Source organism: Cnephaeus nilssonii, assembly GCF_951640355.1.
Source record: "Cnephaeus nilssonii genome assembly, chromosome: 12".
Classification (NCBI taxonomy): domain Eukaryota; kingdom Metazoa; phylum Chordata; class Mammalia; order Chiroptera; family Vespertilionidae; genus Cnephaeus; species Cnephaeus nilssonii.
The window spans coordinates 78,436,857-78,457,194 of record NC_137083.1 but is presented as its reverse complement, the minus strand read 5'-3'; the positions used below and the strand labels follow the sequence as shown (position 1 = coordinate 78,457,194).

Below are 20,338 nucleotides of genomic sequence, written 5' to 3'. Positions count from 1 at the left end.
TAACAATGGCAGTAGTACTAGTGGTGGTGGTATCAGTGGTATTAGTACTAGTGGTACTAGTGGTGGTGGTGGTAACCGTAGAGTAGTAATAGTGGCACTAGTGGTGGTAGTGGTGGTGGTAAAAGTGGTAGTAGTACTAGTGGTGGTAGTGGTGGTGGTAACAGTGGTAGTAGTACTAGTGGTGGTAGTGGTGGTAGTGGTGGTGGTAACAGTGGTAGTAGTACTAGTGGTGGTAGTGGTGGTAGCAGTGGTGGTAACAGTGGTAGTAGTACTAGTGGTGGTAGTGGTGGTGGTAACAGTGGTAGTAGTACTAGTGGTGGTAGTGGTGGTAGTGGTGGTGGTAACAGTAGTAGAAGTACTAGTAGTAGAGGTACTAGTGGTAGCAGTAGTGGTGGTGGCAACAGTAGTAGTAGTAGTACTAGTGGTACTAGTAGTGGTGGTAATGGTGGTGGTAACAGTAGTAGTAAGTACTAGTGGTGGTAGTGGTGGTGGTAACAGTAGTAGTAAGTACTAGTGGTGGTAGTGGTGGTGGTAACAGTAGTAGTAAGTACTAGTGGTGGTAGTGGTGGTGGTAACAGTAGTAGTAAGTACTAGTGGTGGTAGTGGTGGTGATAACAGTAGTAGTAAGTACTAGTGGTGGTAGTGGTGGTGGTAACAGTAGTAGTAAGTACTAGTGGTGGTAGTGGTGGTGGTAACAGTAGTAGTAAGTACTAGTGGTGGTAGTGGTGGTGGTAACAGTAGTAGAAGTACTAATAGTAGAGGTACTAGTGGTAGCAGTAGTGGTGGTGGCAACAGTAGTAGTAGTAGTACTAGTGGTACTAGTAGTGGTGGTAATGGTGGTGGTAACAGTAGTAGTAAGTACTAGTGGTGGCAACAGTAGTAGTAGTAGTACTAGTGGTACTAGTAGTGGTGGTAATGGTGGTGGTAACAGTAGTAGTAAGTACTAGTGGTGGTAGTGGTGGTGGTAACAGTAGTAGTAAGTACTAGTGGTGGTAGTGGTGGTGGTAACAGTAGTAGTAAGTACTAGTGGTGGTAGTGGTGGTGGTAACAGTAGTAGTAAGTACTAGTGGTGGTAGTGGTGGTGATAACAGTAGTAGTAAGTACTAGTGGTGGTAGTGGTGGTGGTAACAGTAGTAGTAAGTACTAGTGGTGGTAGTGGTGGTGGTAACAGTAGTAGTAAGTACTAGTGGTGGTAGTGGTGGTGGTAACAGTAGTAGTAAGTACTAGTGGTGGTAGTGGTGGTGGTAACAGTAGTAGTGCTAGTGGTACTAATGGTGGTAGTGGTGGTGGTAACAGTAGTAGTAAGTACTAGTGGTGGTAGTGGTGGTGGTAACAGTAGTAGTAAGTACTAGTGGTGGTAGTACTATTGGTACAGTGGTAGTAGTACTAGTGGTACTAGTGGTGGTAGTGGCGGTGGTAACAGTAGTAGTAAGTACTAGTGGTGGTAGTGGTGGTGGTAAAAGTAGTAGAAGTACTAGTAGTGGAGGTCCTAGTGGTAGCAGTAGTGGTGTGGTGACAGTCTAGTGGGAAGACAAGTCAGCGCAGTGACTCAGAACCATGATACAGGCGCAGGCTCCGCCCACCCCCAGCACTGCCGCCTGGCACTCTGGACTCGGGAACTGCCTCCTCCCGCTGACTCAGCTCAGTCGCCTTAGGATTTCTGAATCTTGCTGACTTTCTCCCCATATCTCTGCCGGGCTTGTTGGCTGAACTGTCTCCCGACAGTGAGCCTAGAACACAATGCAGACTAGCAAATGCCGTTTCTGCCCTAGCGAGTTTGGCTCAGTGGATAGAGTCAGCCTGCGGACTGAAGGGCTCCAGGTTCAATTCCTGACCAGCCCCGGGTTGTGGGCTCCATCCCCGGTGTGGGGCGTGAAGGAGGCAGCTGGTCAATGATCCTCTCTCATCATTGATGTTTCTATGTCTCTCTCCCTCTCCCTTCCTCTCTATACAAATATAGAAAAATAAAAGAGAGAGAAACATTCTTTTTAAAAATGCAGTCTCTAATGCACGTGGGGAGCTCTCTGACACTCCCCCATCCCGAACCCCATCTGTATGAGCTCCCTTCGCAGGCGTCCTGATGGCACCGGACACAGACTGGGAGGACCAGAAAGAAAAAGAAAACTCTGAGGCGTAATTTCAAGCCCTCATAAAAAATATTTTTTAAAGCAAACAGGGTATATAATTACTAGGCAGCAAAGAGAGAAGAGAGGTTTATTTTACATAGGTTGTGTATATATGACACCACAAAAGACCATGGAAACCAACATACCAACCAAAGTGCTGTGGCCGGTGTGGCTCAGTTGTTGGAACACCGTCTTGTACACCAACAGGGCACATGCGGGAGGCAGCCAATCGATGTTTCTCTCACTCCCTCTCTCCCTTTTGCGCTCTAAAAAAATCAATAAAATCTTTGTTTTGAAAAAGCAGTGGTTTTGTTGGAGAGCCATTTCAGTGCCTCCACTGACTTGCCTCTTGGACTTCAGTTCCAGATCAAGCCAAATCTCCCCATGCTGAGTCTTCAGTGAGCACCCGGCGCCCCCCGCCCCCGCCACCCCCTGCACCGCCCTGTGGTTGGCGGTCAGGGTCAGTCAGCAGGCTCCCGCCACGCTTCGCTCTGGCAGCTTCCTCACCCAGGACACAGAGGGAGGCAGGGCTCAATTCAGCACCAATGAGCAGATGCAGTGACAAAACGGGCACGAAGTGCTGGGGCGGTGAAATGTCTGGGGAGCCCACGCCCCAGCACAAACCTCCCGGAGCTGGAGACACAGCCACCGGAGCTCACTGGGTCTTCCTCACACCTGGGGCTTGGTGCCAATTAGTGGCCACTGTCCTCTGGGGATTACCTGGTAAGTGTCAGCAGGAACAGCCTTGGTTCCTGTGGCTGCTCCCACTTCCCGGACCAGAGCAATAATACAACCACCTTCCCATTTTTACTGCCTGCTGCATAGAACATGAGCCACGAAGTATTGGGGACATCGGGACTCACTCTTTGTATCTCCACTTCCCAAACGGAAGTGATCTGTCTGTCCTCGGGCGTGGCCCACCTCTCTGTCCAAACAAAAATTGCACTCGGGGGTGGGAATGGCTGGGGGGGAGTCAATCGGGGGAAAAGGAGACATATGTAAAACTTTAGACAATAAAAAAAAAGTTAATAACCCAGCCTCTGCTTTGTTGTTGTTGTTGTTGTCCTCACCCGAGGATATTTTTCCACTGATTTTCAGAGAGAGGGGAAGGGCGGGAGGGAGAGAGAGAGAAACATTGATGTGAGAGAGGCACATCGACTGGTTGCCTCCCACACGTGCCCCAGCCGGGGGCAGAGAACAAACCTGCAACCCAGGTACATGCCCCTGATCGGGAACCAAACCCATGATCCTTCGGTGTGCGGACCAACACTCTAGCCACTGGGCCACACCGACAGGGCCCACCCTGGTTTTCCCAGTGTCTTAGTGGGATGAAAACTTGCGTGCTGGCATTAAGTTGGGAAGTGGTCGGGTGCACGAGTGAAGGACCAGAAGGAGGAAGAACGGCCCACACCAGGCGTGTTACCAGGTTGACCAGCGCCGTCTGGGCTGGTGCTCCATCCTGCTGGAACTTTCTGGGGAGAAACTCAGATGAGCCAGAGTCTGCACCGGCACTTCCCATTGGCTAACGGCGCCTCCGGAGTACCAATCCCCTCTCCCGTCTGCACAGACAAGAGTGCTTCGTGCATGACACTGTGAGAGGGTCCCCAGGGCAGGAGGGCAGGCACAGGTGACCCTTCGCCTGCCATTCGCCATCACTGTGCCTGGCCTCGGAGGCCAGGCCTGGGCGCGAGGTGGTGGGCTCGGGGGCCTACGCGGCAGTCCTGCAGGTGGCCAGGCAGGTGAGACAGGCGCTGCAGGGACCCAAGCAGGAGGAGGCTGCAGAGATGAGGGAGGGCCAGGAGCTGGAGCAACAAAAATCTGAGGGAGACCCAGAGGGGGTGCTGGTCTTCTCCGGCCACTGCGTCTCCCAGGGCCTCCTTGGGGACGGGGGTGGCATGTCTCCAGCCTCCAGAGCAAGGGCCTTGCCCAGGGCTGTGCTCAAGGGCAGTCTGCAGGTTAAACACACCTTAGGAAAATAGAATTAAGTGTGTCTAGAAGACGGTGCAGTGTGGGGGAGAAGAGAAGACACACTTAGCACACACACCACGTAAGGTAAGGTCTTGTGTCCGTGCACACCGCCGGCCTCGGAGTCCTGTTTGCCAGAGAAGCCACATCAAACAGGAGAACCTGCGGCCCCGTCCACAGGAGAGGTCCGAGGCCGTGCAGGGCAGCTGAACAGTGGCCTCCTGGTGTGTGACTGGAGAAGAGGAAATGGCCACAATAAGCATTTTTTTCTGTTAATTCCCCTCCATGAAATAATTGATAACTTGTCAAGTTTTTCCTTTCAGACATTCATCTTATCCCTGTGCTTAATAGAAAGATATTCTCAGCCTGCTCGACTGTGGCCCGCAGCAAAGCAGTTATTTATTTTAAAATTTGCATTCAAGCCAAGCGGCATTAAAATTCATCAAGGCACCGTCTCTGATATCACAAAACTGAGGGCAACATTGTCTCGGCCCAGATCTGTGGCGCGATGCCTAACACGAATGAGAGCCAACTTTATTGCACTGGCCGTTGAGATATGATCGCGACAACATTAGCCAAAAACATACGCAGCGTGTGGCCTTGTCACCCACCGCGAAGTCGGCCTCGGCCCCGGGAGCCGTTGGGGCACCTGTCTGTCTTGTTAGGTCACAGGGTGGGGGATTCTAAATAAAGCACCAACGTGCACTTCAGACGGCACGGCTCACCACACGCCGCAAGCCTCGCGGAGGTCAGCGGGGAGGCCCTCGCTCTCCTTCAGCAGAGCCACTGTTTCCAGAACCGGCCAGAGTCCACGAGCTCTTTGTAGTCCAGGGCGCACTCCCCGGGTGACCTTTAACTAGCGTTCGGTGCAGTCTCTCATTACTGCCCATTACTGCCCATTACTGCCCTGCACTTGGTCCCCAGCCCACACTCCCCTCCAGCAGGCGGGGCTAGCCTGGGAGAGCAAAGTGGGGGTATTTCATTAAGACCACGAGGCTATGCCCTGGCCGATTTGGCTCAGTGGATAGAGCATCAGCCTGCAGACTGAAGGGTCCCGGGTTCGATTCCAGTCAAGGGCACATGCCCAGGTTGCGGGCTTGATCCCCAGTAGGGGGCGTGCAGGAGGCAGCCGACCAATAATTCTCTCTCATCATTGATGTTTCTATCTCTTTCTCCCTCTCCCTTCCTCTCTGAAATCAATAGAAAAATATTTTTTAAAAGACCACTGGTGCTGATTTCCCTGGCGGCCACGGTTACAAAGAGGGCAGCCCCCAGCAGGACAAGCCCTGCGACCAGCCTTGATCCAGGTCTGTGCCATCCAGGACGTGCCACGGGGTTCGGGCTCCTGCAAGGTCCCTTTGGATCCATTTCCACTTGAACTCCTGGGCCCAGAAGGCAGCCTAGTGGTCCTCAGCATAGGAAGGAGGAATGGCCCGGGGCGAGGTGCCTGACCCCACCTGGGGCTCCTATTCCCCGAGCGGCAGCTGGGCATTCAGGGGGCCACTTCTCAGGCCCTCTCAACAGAACCTGTGTCCGCCAGCCTTAGTCTGGGCTGCAAAATGCTAACATTGATGTTAGAATTAAACTAGAGGCCCGGTGCACAAAATTCGTGCATGGGGGGTGGGGTCTCTCAGCCCGGCCTGCACCCTCTCTCAATCCGGGACCACTGGCTCCTAACCACTGGCTGGCCTGCCTGCCTGATCACCCCTAACAACTCTGCGGGCCTGCCTGATCGCCTCTAACCACTATGCCTGCCTGCCTGATCGCCCCTAACCACCTCTGCCTCGGCCCCCGCCATCACGGCTTCGTCCATAAGGATGTCCGGAATGACATCCGGAAGGTTGTTCGGCTGTCCGGTCTAATTAGCATATTATGCTTTTATTATTATAGATATAAAACTTAGCGCTGAGTTTTCTGAAAGTTGTAAGGAGGGTATAAATAAATGTAAAGGAAATAAGTTTGCTAAGAAAAGTGTAAGCTTGCAGGAGGTGTGTGTAACCTAATGTAATGGAACAAACAATCTCTGAGTACACAGGACCTCCCCTCCATCCCACACCCACCTCCACCAGCTGGGAAGCCTCACTCGGCTGCCTGGGACAGGTCCCCCAGCCCCTAGGAGCCACCAACACCTTCTCCGTCCCCCAGTCCCTAGGGGCCACCGACACCTTCTCCATCCTCCTGTCCCCACTTTGAGGTCCAGCAGCACAGGTGGTCCCTGTTCCCTGCCCCCACCACCTCTGCTTCCCCACCCCGCCCTGTGCCTTGCTCTCTCCCTCCCCCAGCGTAGAAGTGGAAAGAGTCCCTGAGACATGGAGGAGATGCCCCGTGGGAACCACACACAGGTGAGCACAGGAGGACACAGGGGACCTTTCATTCACTCCCGACACGCTTCACGGTGAGACGGGAACGAACGGGCTGATGGGACCGTGTGCGCCTGGAAGCTGTGCGTGCTCAGAACCTCACCGGAGATTTCCAATGGAAAACTCTGGACACACCGAATTCCCGAGGGAGCTGCCAGGTGTCTTGTCTGGGAGCTGAACGCGCAGGTCCGTCTGGTCAGAGACTCGGACGTGCGCCTTCCTCCACAGCGAGGCTGCTCCTTCCCACGCTAGTGTCTGCTGCCGACCCCTCCTCCCCACCACGGTCATGTCACAGCGGGGTGAGCCCCATGCCCCTTCCCCGGGGCAGCTCCGGGTGCTGAGGCCAGGCTGGCGGAGGTCACAGCGTGGGTAAGAAATGGCAGCCCTGAGGGGGCTCCCCGCCTCCCAGCACGAGGGCTCTGAGTTCAGAGCAGCTGGGCCACTTCCCAGTGAGGCTGCTGGGGGACCCAGGCTTTGCATCTGCCTCTAGGCTCTTGTTCCAAGAGGGTTTGACAGACACACTCACTCTGAAGGTCAAATTGCAAAAGTTTGCTGTCACGGAATGCCATTTGCTCATTACCACTCAGTGCAATGACAAGCTTTTAAAATCCCCTGAAAGGGTCGATGCAGGTGATTGGCCCTCCATTGCTTCAGATTTCAGCTCAGAACTGACCTCTGAGGGTTGGCAATGAGCCTTTGCAATCACGGGGTACTCCCTGTCACCTGCAGCCAGGACCTCCCAGGTCCCGGAACCAGGGCGGTGGGCGGTGCAGGCGCGCCCTCTGGTGTCCACCGCTGGCACACACGGCCTGCAAGCCGGGGCGAAGGGTTGGCTGAACCAGGGACTGAACCACGTGGGAGCCTCGGGACAGGGCCTTCCCTGGAAACCTAAGGAGTCAGAGTAAAGGGAGGAGAGAGCAGGGAGGACCTGGCACCCTGAGATGTCGCATCTCAGCACTGGCGCTTTCCTACCTCCTTTCCACTTCCCGCCACCCCAACAGCTGCTTACATCCTCCCTTTGGGGGGCAGAGGTGAGGAAACACACTGAGGTTCACACGGTTAATAAATGAGGACCCAGGACTTAAATCCTGGCCTCCAGCTCCTCAGCTCCGGGCTTTAAACGCCTCTGGAACTAATGGGTGGAGGAGGGCAGACGTGAGTGGTTGGAGGGCAGAGTGCTCACTGATGAAGGCCGCAGCACGCCTCCTGGTGAGCTGTGAACTCAGTACGTGACCTGCCCCTATTTCTTTTTTTTTTTTTAACATGTTTTATTGTTTTTGAAAGAGAGAGAGACAGAGTGAAACATCAATGTGAGAAACACCGACTGTTTGCCTCCATCACACAACCCATGGCGTGTGCCCGGCCAGGCCCCGCATCGTCGAAGCTGCAGCCTCTGGGTGCACAGGACACCGCTCCCCCACCCGAGCCCACGGGCCTGGGCGACCTGTGCGTGTTTCCATCGTCACTCCTGGAGCAGCAGGTGGTGGGCATGTCCGTGAACTCCAGGCTGCACTGGCTTCCGGCTCACAGGTGCAGGGAGACCCTCCCCCTGGCCTCAGCGGCTGCTGCCCCACCTCCTCCTGTCCACCTTCCCCGGGAGCTCCCAGCAGGTGCGTGACCAGAAATGCTCAGCCCAGTGCTAGCTGGTGCTCAGTGGTTAGTGTGTCGGCCTGCAGACTGAAGGGTCCCAAGTTCGATTCCAGGCAAGGGCAGGTACCTCGGCTGCAGGCTCGATCCTAGCCCTGGTCAGGGCACGTGCAGCAGGCAACCAATCAATGTGTCCCTCTCACATCGATGTTTCTCTCTCTCTGTCTCTCCCCCTCCCTTCCACTTTCTCTTAAAAATAAATCAATGGAAAAGATATCCTCTGGTGAGGATTCTTTTAATTTTAAAAATAAGAAAATGCTCAGCCCCGCTCTCCGCTGCTGTGTCTGGTCCATCTTTTATGCCCTGGATGCTGAACACAGGGCTGGGGCACAAGCCCACAAACATTAGCAGGAAATTAAGTCAATGGCACTTATCACGAGAACACGCATTCGTGTTATTGGCCAACATCCACAGAGAGCCCCTAGGATTAAAGCAACACTCTGTTCCCTCCCTGGTGCCGACTCCCAGTCAGGGCCACAGCCGCCTCCAGATTCCGAGGCCGATCTGGGCTCAGCATTACCCAGAAGACCCGGGCTGGGCCGAGCCAAGAGGGAAGGTGGTCCTTTAGGTATTGTCAGTCCAAAGATAGATCCAATCAGAGATGTGCAGTAGATGGGGTGAGAGAGTTATTTTAAGGAACTGGCTCACGTGAGTGTAGGGACTGGCCAGTCTGAACCCTGTGGGGTTGGTGGTGGTCGAAAACTCAGGACGAGTTGATGTTTGGGTCTTGCGAGTGAAATCTGCAAGGCAGGCTGGCAGGCTGGGGCCTCGGGGGGATTCCATGTCAGTCTCGAGGCAGAATTCCTTCTCCCTCTGGAACTCTCGGCTTTTGCTCTTAAAAGTCTTCAACTGATTGGATGAGGCCCACCCACGTGCTCTCCTTCACTTAGTCAACAGGTGGCAGACGTTAACCGCCTTCACCGTGACGTCCTGGGGAGTGTCTGACCAAGCACCAGGCACCATCACCTGGCCACAGGGACACATGGAATCTGACATCACAGGTACCAGGGACGCTCCCTCCATGTTTTAGAAAGGCCACCTCATCACAGGTGCCAATACCTCCCCGTCACCCTAAGAGCACAATGAGGCCACTTCCCTCACAGGTTCCCATGATACCACTTCCTAACAGAACTCAGAATTAACAAAGTTGATGCTCGATCATAGAATGTATAAGCCTTCGGGAATTTCCTAATTCCATCTGAAAGTTCCTTGGGGGCCACCTCTGCTTCCGGGGGGTCCCCCAGTCACCATTCTCACATTCTCAAGAGTCTCCTCCCCAATGCCTGAGAAATGGGAGGTGGGAGGGGGACTTAAAGCAAAAGTGGAGGTTAACATCCAACAGGCACTACGAGTGGGATAAGCCGAAATCAATTGCTTTTCCATTAAAAGCCACAAGGCAACAGTTAGACTAAGCAGGCCTTCCCCACGGGGCTGTACACACAGTAACACCCAGGCAAGGAGCCTTCAGGGGCGGTGTGGAGTCTGCTCAGAAGAACACGTTACAGAATCCAACGCTACCACCAATTAGCGTGGCAGGGAGCACCGGGTAAACGCAGATCGCCCACTTCCTCCACGTTCTGATCGTCTTCATCAGATGCACGCACCAGCCTTTCTAGTTAGTCCCTGGAACATCCGTTCATCGGATCCGGGTAATTAGGTCCCCCTGTAGGCACCTGCTGGGACCGTCACCAAGCATCTCCGTCTGCTTAGCTTTGTCACGTGAACTCACAACAGCCGCCTAGAGTCTCATTTGCTCCGTCAAGACTCCCCCAACCACTGGAGCCCACACGATCTCCGATCTCCAGTGACATTGACCCTTGGGGCCCCAGACCCAGGGCACCCCTGGGCACCCCTGGGCACCTACACATCTCTTTGTGTTGTAGAGCAAGTCTTATCTCTGCATCAGAATTGCAAATGTTTACAGCAGCAGCCGGGCCTTCCCATCACTCGGGTCAGAAAGTGCTCCAAGAACGGCCCGCCATCAGACAGACATCGACCAGGTGGACAGTCACGTCTCAGCATTGACTTGCAGGTAGCTGACCGAGCACGTTGACGTAGTAGCCTAGGGTTCCCCCGCGCCCGGGGTGAGAGCTGGGGGTCAGCCCGAAGCTTCCCTGAGCAGGCATCTCGCCGCCCTGCTCGCGTGTCCTCGTGGGGAAAGGACGGCGTCACGCTCCCTGCTGTCCACCCCTCCGAACGCTAACGGCCCCGGTGAGACATCTGCACGTGGTGGGCTATTCTACGTGTAAAACTTAACACTTGGACCTGTTAGACCTTCAATCAGAAGTAGGCATGTGCCCTGCCAGTGTGGCTCAGTGGTTGCTGAGTGTCGACCCACGCACCAAGAGGTCACCGTACGATTCCTGGTCAGGGCACATGCCCAGTAGGGGGCCTGCTTCTCCTCATCCATGCTTCTCTCTACTCCTCTCCCTTCCTCTCTCTCTAAAATAGATAAAAACATTATTTAAAAAATAGGTCGTGTTGCATATCTTAAATGTATACAATGCTATTGTCAATTATATCTCAACGATGCTGGGGTCAGAAACAAAGAAGGCAGTAAAGTTGGGGGTGTTGGTTTGTGAGAATTGCAGGGCACCGCCCAGCGTCCTCTTGGGCTTGTTCTTGACTGCCTGGCCCTCTCCTGGTCCCTCCTGGGGCACCCTGTCCCCACACCCTCCTCTGTCTATCTCCCCACCCCGAAGGCAACTCTGCCACAAAGGGGCTGCCAGCACCCTCAGCCTCTGCACCTCGGGGAGGGGGCACCCTGGGCCCAAGGGGAGCACTCGGCTCCGTCGCTGACGAGCCCAGAGCTCAGCCTTCTCCCAGCAGGCTGTGGGAGAACTTCTCCACCAGACACCACCAGCCTCTGGATTTAGCCAGGGCTCGGACATCGCAGGGGTTATCAGAGCACGTTGCCCTGGCCGGGTGGCTCGGTAGGTTGGGGCGTCGTCCTGGGCAGGGCACATACCCAGGTTGCGGGTTTGATCCCTGGTTGGAGTGCATGTGGGAGGCAACCGATCAATGTTGCTATGTTTCTTTCCCACATGGATGTTTCTCTCTCTCTCTCCCCCACCCCTTCCACCCTCTCTAAAATTAATAAACGTATCCCGGATGAGGATTTCAAAAAAAACAACTTGAGGCAAGAAGGATCAATCGCACAAACCCAGAGGGAAGGTCTCCATGAGAGCCGTCGCCCTCACGCCCAGAGCCCTTCACCACGCAGCCTCCTCCTCACCCCCACCGCTCTCTGCCCGCCAAACTTGTATGTGGGGTCCTATGGCCACCGGCTCCCCTAGCTCCTGTGCCCTCATCTCACCAGGTGAAGAGAAGGAAAGGAGACGAAGAGACAGCGCCGAGAGCAACAGCGCCGAGAGCCAGCAAAGGCAGTGACGTCCCTGCTCCACCCCAAACCCCGCTTCTCGGTGATGAGCCAATGGCACGAAGTGAACCTCACTGAACCTCACTGAAAACCATGATCGCCTGGTCACCACCGCCAATCACCACGGGAAGCGGGGGGGAAAGGTCACTCAAGGCCAGAGGATGTCTGATGGGAAACTATTCAGAATGTATCTGCGGTGATACATGCAGCCAGCAGGCAATCAGATCAACGGTGACGGCCGATCTATCCGACCGGTTAATATTGAAAAGATAGCCAACACCATGTTATTTAAATTTTCCTCATTGATCCTTAGGTTTATCATATTAATTTTTTAACAGTAATTTAAAGTTATCAAATCAATTACCAATCCTCTTTAGCCAATTAAAAATTTTTTTAATTTATTAGTAGCAAACACTATTTCTTTAAATATGTTTTTATTGGTTTTTGAGAGAGAGAGGAAGTGAGAGGGAGAGAAACATTGATTGGCTGCCTCCTGTACGCCTCCTACTGGGGATCGAGCCCGAAACCCAGGCATGTGCCCTGACTGAGAATCGGATTGGTGACCTCTTGGTGCATGGGACGATGCCCAACCAACTGAACCACACTGGCCAGGCTAGCCAATCCTATTAGTACACATCCGTGATTGTGCACACACAGCCATAAACAATCCGAGCACCCCACACTGAAAGCAAGTGCAAACTGAGACTCCAGCCTGCGGGAGTACACCTGCTTGCTTTGAGACATAATGCAGGATAGAAAGAACCAGTATTTTTTATTATTTTTTTTTATTATTGATTTCAGAGAGGAAGAGAGGGAGAGATAGAAACATCAATGATGAAAGAGAATCATTGATCAGCTGCCTCCTGCATGCCCCCTACTGGGGAGCAAACCCACAACCTGGACATGTGCCCTTGACCGGAATCGAACCCGGGACTCTTCCGTCTGCAGGCCGACGCTCTATCCATTGAGCCAAACCAGCTAGGACAAGAACTAGTATTTTAACACATGAACAATCCCTCCATGACACCAATATCAAGCTATCATTTCTTTCCGCTCTTTTTTAAAATGTATTTCCATCTGACCAAGTGAAATTGATTAATTGCCAATGAAAGCCCCATGCAATTATTTTGCCAATCCATTTCTATTTAACAAGCCTGACAGTTACTTTTAAAGGAAACATTATGAAGTATTCTTTAACTAAGTGAAGACTTTTTTCCCAGGTAAATCCCCACGGGCTCTCCTGCAGTGTCGGATAAGCTGTGCACGCGATCAGTCTCACGAGCCTGTCTGGCACAGTCGTACTTTACAGACGAGATAGGAGGGAGGGACCTCAGAGAAGGACTTCAGCACGGAAGGCTCGGTGCTTCGGTCGGAAGGGGTGCGTCTTTCACATCAGGGGGCTGCGGAGTGCAGGCTGCTGCTCTGCAGCCCAGGCCGCACGGGTTCTGCGGGCGTTTCCGCCACCGGCTCTGCTGTGACCACAGGAGGACGGGCACCGCGTGGAGGGCCCGCATGCCAGGTGGGCTGTGGCTCACGCATCCCCTGCAGGCCGACGGGAAGCCACTGTGGCCACAATGCAAGGCTGGACGTCACACCATTAAAACTCTTAAGGTAACTCTAGCTAACACCCCAAACGGGCAGCACCAGCTTTCATCTGAGGTTACCCACAGACTGCACAGCACACCCAGCCTGGGAGTCTCGTGTGACAGGAATTGAGGCCAGTGTTTGCTGGGCACCTACCATGGCTGGGCACTGCAGAGATCAGGCCCCGGATTCAAGGACCTTGGTCCGGTGAGGGACACAGGGCAGGACTGGGGAAGGAGAGGCTGACCCGTGGGAGGTGGCGCGGGGGCGAGGGCGCAGGTGAGAGCGCTCGGGGGCCGGGAGCCCTTCGGGGGACTGGCCACTCGGCGCTGCCCCCATCCTGCCCAGAAACAACACAGCGACACTGAGAGTGCTTCTCAAACCCCAGGCGGTCGGCTGCAGCCCGGCTGCGGGGCACAGGACGGAGGCCGGACGTCTCGGGCCGTGAGGATGGTTCGCAGCTCGCAGTTGCGGGGAGGCAGGTGCTGTGCGGGCCGCGGTGGCTCTTTAACTCATGGATGATAGACGATTCCATCACGCCAGCCATGTGACAGGAAGAAAAGGCTAGTGGTGTTTAGACACTGCAACGATAGACTAATGTCTTTTTAAAATGTTTTCTTACTGGAAGTCCTAAAGACCAGTTAGTTCATGGACCTGAAGTTCTCTTTCCCCACGAAAACTGTTTTTAAAGCAGTTTTCAGGAGTAGGGCTCTCAGGACACGCTGCTTTTTAACAGAATAACGGCTGAAACTTACTGAACACTTGCTATGCTCCCCGTGGCTCTCGGCGCTCAGAGTAACGCCTCTTCTACTTCATTTGCCTTTTCACATAGGATGAAGTCAATGCACAGGGCAAACACATACTGGCAAAGCATCTTGAATAAAAATAATTCAACATAAAAACGTCGACCGCAGCTAGCTCCCTACCAGACAGTACGTGCCAGGGATTTGGGCTGGGGAGGACCTTTCACAGCTCCTCATCCGCCATGGCCGTGGGCTATCAGGGCGTCACTCACTCACGCCCCAGGTGTGCCCGCCCGCCACTCGGGCTGTCGTCCACCTGCTTCCCCGGGACTGGGGACGGCACCCTGAGACCAAATAGCGCCTCCTCCCCCCCACCGTGTGCCTGAGCATGTCACCCTGGAAAATGGGGGTCACAGCAGCACCCTGTCACAGGGCAGCTGCTAAGCTCAAACAAGGCCATGCGGAGTCGGCGCGGTGAGTTCCTCACAGGCGATGCTCAGGTCTGGCCCGTCTGCACCCGCGACTCTGGGTCACAGTTTTGCTCTCATCGCCAAGGCCCCATTCCACCCAGATGGTGCCCGCCCCCAACTGGACCATCTGCCCAACACCCTGAATTCTCCAATTCCAGCGAATTCAGCCTCTGCCCGATGCCCACCTTGGAGACGCTGTGATCGCTGAGAAGGGCTTCGTTCCTGTGACCAGTCTCCCGACCTTGAGGCTTGAACCTCCAGTCCTCGGACCCTCCACTCCCAGCCTCTCACGCCCTGTCCTCCCCACCTTCCTGGGCTTCGGGGGCTTCACCCAGAGAACCCGGCACCCGCCCCGCCCCCACCCACAGAGAACCCGGCACCTGCCCCCACCCACAGAGAACCCCCGCACCCACCCCACCCCCACCCACAGAGAACCCGGCACCCGCCCCGCCCCCACCCACAGAGAACCCGGCACCCGCCCCGCCCCCACCCACAGAGAACCCGGCACCCGCCCTGCCTCCACACTTGCTGGCAAACCCCAGCCCCAAGGTCAACTCCCGCTCCGCCCCTCCCCTCTGGGAGCTGGACAGGAGAGAGCCCCCCGCCTGGTGGGTGTGTCCCCAGTGAGCACCTGGAGCCTCAGAGCTCCCTGTGCTCTGGGTGAGTCACCTCACACCTCCTCGAAGACCCAGATGGAGGGGCTAGCTACCCCTGCAGTAGCCCCCATCTCCCCACTTGCAATTGCCCCCGATGCTCCACACCTGTAGGAGCAAAATCCTGAGCCTCATGTTCTTCCATCTGGTCTTGAGTAGAAATTTAATAAAGGCAGACGCTGATGCCCTCGGGACCGATGCCAGGGACTCCGACGTAGCCAGGTTCTCTGTGGGTGGGGGCAGTGACCAGGTGTGCAGTGAAGGCGTCCCTGTGACAGTGTTCTTGGCACAGAGCTGAGTTTATATCTGTATCTGTTAAGTAGCGCCAAGCAACTTTCTACACCGTTAAACAGAGTAATGGTTCTAAAAACCACTGGCTGACAATTTTAGAATGTTAAAGTGTGCATTTGTTGAGTTATTTTTATAGAAAACTGTTCACGGAGGCATTTTATTGTAGAAGGTGGATTTTACCCACTGACGTCGTCACATTATGATCTAATTCAATCTGGAGAACAGGTATGTGCAATTTCCTTAAGGTTACCAACGTAACTGGCATTCTTCCTTCTTATTGAGTGACCAATCCCAGCTCCTTCTACAGACAGTACTTGGCAGGTCTGTTGAAAGAAGCAAAACATTAGCCCTGGCCAGGTAACTCAGTGGCTAGAGCGTCCTCCCAATACACCAAGGCTGCAGGCTCGATCCCCAGTCAGGGCACATACAAGAAGCAACCAAGGAATGCATCAATAAATAGAGCAACAAATCCATGTTTCTCGCTCTTTCTCCTTTTTTCTCGCTCTCTCTCAAATCAATAAATAAAATCTTTGCCCGGCCGGCATAGCTCAGTGATTGAGTGTCGACCTATGAACCAGGAGGTCATGGTTCGATTCCCAGTCAGTGCACACGCCCAGGTTGCCGACTCCATCCCCAGTGTGGGCCGTGCAGGAGGCAGCCGATCCATGATTCTCTCTTGTCATAGTTGTTTCTATCTCTCTCTCCCTTCCTCCTCCCGCCTCATCTGACTCGCCTGGTGCCGGGGACCAGCCAGGGCTGAGAGCCTGCACTGTAGTCACGTTCTAATCACTCCGCCCATCAATGTCATGTCTAGAATCAAATGCCCTGCTCAGGATCTGTAAGCTGGACAAACGTGAGTACAATCTCAGGGATAACCTTGCCCCCAACTGGACAAGGGAAGCCGAGAAGTCCTGTGGCCTAAGAATGCGTGTATCGGGTTCTAACTCAACCACTGCTGGAGGCACGGCCTCCTGAGCCAGGGCCACAGAGGAGCTGCCGGAGCTGGGAGGGAGGCGATGCCTCGGAGGCCCGTGGCCGGCTGCCATCCACCGTGCGTCAGCCAGGGGGTCCGTGTGAGGACGTGAGCAGGTACGTTTTCTGGAGCAGTTCTCACAGCGCTCTACACTCCGTGGCACTCCAGCTGGCAAGGCCAACTCCTAGCACACACGCGGCTACTTCCCTCTGGTGTGCTTCACGCCCGCGCCAGGATGTGCCGCAGGGGACATGGATGACCACACTCCGGGGCACCAGCACCCGCCCAGGCCCGGGACCCGGCGCCCGCCCACACAGGGACCAGCCACTTGTACCAAATAAATAAAGTGCAAAATGATAGGAAATACAAACTTCGATTTGTATTTCAAGTTTATAACATTTTATTTACAAAAACTAGAGGCCTGGTGCACGAAATCCGTGCACGGGGCGGGGGTCCCTCAACCCGGCCCACAACACCGCCAGCGTCCCTCGCCCCGGCCTCTGGCCAGAGGCCCCTCCCCTCCTTCCACACGGCCGGGGCGCAGACGCTGGGCTCACGTTGCCGGGGCGACACCACCAGCGTCCCGCCCCGGCCGCTACGGGCGCCGCCATCTTTGTCACGGAGTGACGGTTAATTTGTTTATTACTCTTTTGTTAGACAGGATAGGCTGGGGGGCAGGGTTGATGCCCCTGGGGGGGCTGCTTCGCGCCACATTCTGGCTGTTTTCCTCATGCTGAGTTCATCCATCCCTAGAAGCCAGCTGGAGGGGGGGCATGAGGAGGAGGAAGGGCGCCGTGGCACGGGGGCTCCGCCTAGGCTGGTGCCTCATGCCCCCCAACATCGGCATCACTGCTGACCCACTCTGCAGGGTCTGAAGGACAGCTGGCTCGCGAGGTGACCCACAGGCCGAGGGCCAGGCTGACCCTAGGACAGGACTCCGAAGACGGGGCTGTGGCGGCAGATGCTGGGGCCGCGCTCCTCGTAGTCCCTCTTGGTGTGGCAGACCTGCAAGAACCCGGGCTGTACAGCCCTGAGACGTGAGTGTCCAGGAGGACAGACGCAGCTCGCAAGCACCCCTCTCCTCCCCACCCTCCCTCCCCCCCAGACAGGCCTTCCCTCCCCTCTCCTCACCACCCTCCCCCACAACAGGCCTGCCCTCTCCTCTCCTCACCACCCTCCCTCCCCCCCCATAGGCCTGCCCTCCCCTCTCCTCACCACCCTCCCCCCCACAGGCCTTCCCTCCACCTCTCCTCGCCACCCTCCCTCCCCCCCAACAGGCCTTCCCTCCCCTCTCCTAACCACCCTCCCTCCCCCCCAGACAGGCCTGCCCTCTCCTCTCCTCGCCACCCTCCCTCCCCCCCAGACAGGCCTGCCCTCTCCTCTCCTCGCCACCCTCCCTCCCCCCAACAGGCCTTCCCTCCACCTCTCCTCACCACCCTCCCTCCCCCCCCCACAGGCCTTCCCTCCACCTCTCCTCGCCACCCTCCCTCCCCCCCAACAGGCCTTCCCTCCCCTCTCCTCACCACCCTCCCCCCCAGACAGGCCTGCCCTCTCCTCTCCTCACCACCCTCCCTCCCCCCAACAGGCCTGCCCTATCCTCTCCTCACCACCCTCCCCCCCCAACAGGCCTTCCCTCCACCTCTCCTCGCCACCCTCCCTCCCCCCCAACAGGCCTTCCCTCCCCTCTCCTCACCACCCTCCCCCCCAGACAGGCCTGCCCTCTCCTCTCCTCACCACCCTCCCTCCCTCCCCCCCAACAGGCCTTCCCTCCCCTCTCCTCACCACCCTCCCCCCCCAACAGGCCTGCCTTCTCCTCTCCTCACCACCCTCCCTCCCTCCCCCCCCACAGGCCTGCCCTCTCCTCTCCTCGCCACCCTCCCTCCCCCCAACAGGCCTTCCCTCTCCTCTCCTCGCCACCCTCCCTCCCCCCCCCCAACAGGCCTGCCCTCTCCTCTCCTCGCCACCCTCCCACCCTCCCCCGCCAGACAGGCCTTCCCTCCCCTCTCCTCACCAACCTCCCCCCCAACAGGCCTTCCCTCCCCTCTCCTCACCACCCTCCCCCCCAACAGGCCTTCCCTCCCCTCTCCTCACCACCCTCCCCCCCAACAGGCCTTCCCTCCCCTCTCCTCGCCACCCTCCCCCCCCCCAACAGGCCTTCCCTCCCCTCTCCTCGCCACCCTCCCTCCCCCCCAGACAGGCCTTCCCTCTCCTCTCCTCGTCACCCTCCCTCCCTCCCCCCCCACAGGCCTGCCCTCCACCTCTCCTCACCACCCTCCCTCCCTCCCCCCCCCACAGGCCTGCCCTCCACCTCTCCTCGCCACCCTCCCTCCCTCCCCCCCCACAGGCCTACCCTCCACCTCTCCTCGTCACCCTCCCTCCCTCCCCCCCCACAGGCCTACCCTCCACCTCTCCTCGTCACCCTCCCTCCCTCCCCCCCCACAGGCCTACCCTCCACCTCTCCTCGTCACCCTCCCTCCCTCCCCCCCCACAGGCCTGCCCTCCACCTCTCCTCACCACCCTCCCCCCCAGACAGGCCTGCCCTCTCCTCTCCTCACCACCCTCCCTCCCCCCAACAGGCCTGCCCTCTCCTCTCCTCGCCACCCTCCCTCCCAACAGGCCTGCCCCTCCACCTCTCCTCGTCACCCTCCCTCCCTCCCCCCCCACAGGCCTACCCTCCACCTCTCCTCGCCACCCTCCCTCCCTCCCCCCCAGACAGGCCTGCCCCTCTCCACCTCTCCGGGCCTGAGCAGCCACACGGGTCCTTTGTTAAAAACCCCTCGGCCTCTGTTTGGGACCAGCTATGTGCTGCCCGAGTTTAGCGATTCGTGACCTGTTCCATGCTGAGGAGGAAAGGCACTAAGACTCGGAACAGTCACAGCATCGAGGATTAACGCAGAGCATTCCAGGTTACATGCGGGTTCACTGACCACACGGCCGTCACCCCGAATCTCCTGAGAACGGAAAGGACCGTGCATTTCTGTCCCACAGGATTAGGTGGCGACAGTCTAGAGCAGGCACACCGTCTGACCTTCAGGACACGGGAGCGGCAGTGCTGACGGGCCGGGGGAGGGACTTACGGTGGAGGCGAGCATGGAGCCGCCGAACCACACGGCGAAGCGCTGCATGTGGTGCGTGATCACCTGCACCTCGACCGGCCTGGGCTGCAGGGAGGGGACACGGTCACCAGGGCACCAGCTGCTCTAGGACGGGCGTGCGCCCCCCTCCCCCGGGCATGGGCCCCGGTCAGTCCCTCTGTGGGGAGCAGCCACAGCTGCCTCAGAAAGGAGCTTCTCAGCCACTCCTGCTACACACCCCTCCCACCCCTCCCGCCTCCCAGGCCACTGCCCCCAACCTCCGCCCCCACACTCTGCCCCACCCCAGCCCAGCCCCCAGCCCAGGTGGTGCGGGGAACACAGCAGGCAAGTCTCTCAGAACACTAAGGGCATTTAAAAAGCAAAGCATCGGCCCTGGCCGGTATGGCTCAGTGGTTGGAGCATCGGCCCGCAAACCGAAAGGTCTCGGGTTCAAGTTCTGGTCAAGGGCACATAAGTACCTGTGTTGCAGGTCAGATAGGTCCCCAGCCTGGCCGGGGTGGTGCGGGAGGCAACCAATCAGTATGTCTCTCTCACATTGATATGTCTCCCCCCCTCTAAAAAGCAATAGGAAGACATCCTCCAGTGAGGATTAAAAAAAGGCAAAAAATCCAAGCAACAAACTCAGTTCTATTTATTTACTGAACAAATTAGCTGTTTCCGTTTTGTAGGAATAATTCCAAGTAACACTGAGAGTCCCCCAAATGCTCTGAGAATGACATTTGCCAGCACTGACTCAGCAGGTGACACCCGTTTGCTCCCATTCGCCCTCCGCCCAAGCCCGCGTGACCCCGTGACCCGCTGCTGGCTGTCCCGGCACTAACTCCCTGCTAGCGGCCCATTTCAGGGCACCGAGACCCTCCGTGAAGAGGGCCCGTCTCCTCGGACACGGCCGCGCGCTGCCAGGGGCGGGGAGGCAGAGCGCCGGCCACCCGGCCGGTCAGTGTGCACACACTTGGAGTGAGCTCAGCAACAACCTCTACCCGTAACTCCCCAGCGTGCTCAGGGGGTCCCGGACACCCTTCCCTTCCCGCTCCCCAGACACCCTGAGTCCT

At 56.6% G+C, this 20,338-nt stretch overlaps 1 protein-coding gene across 4 annotated transcripts in view; it reads right to left on the bottom strand.

The window, feature by feature from the left end:
* Window positions 1-16,576: 16,576 nt before the first annotated feature.
* Window positions 16,577-20,338, bottom strand: part of ACTR3B (actin related protein 3B) — a 61,368-nt gene continuing 57,606 nt past the window's right edge. For 3 of the 4 annotated variants that reach the window (XM_079785735.1, XM_079785739.1, XM_079785738.1), the window contains 2 exons: window positions 19,269-19,352; window positions 16,577-17,211 (listed from right to left, as the gene is read on the bottom strand). In XM_079785735.1, the coding sequence (XP_079641861.1) occupies window positions 17,116-17,211; window positions 19,269-19,352 (180 nt within the window). In that variant the 3' untranslated portion in view covers window positions 16,577-17,115. The remainder of the gene's footprint in view (window positions 17,212-19,268; window positions 19,353-20,338) is intronic. The other variant, XM_079785736.1, reaches the window with a different exon arrangement.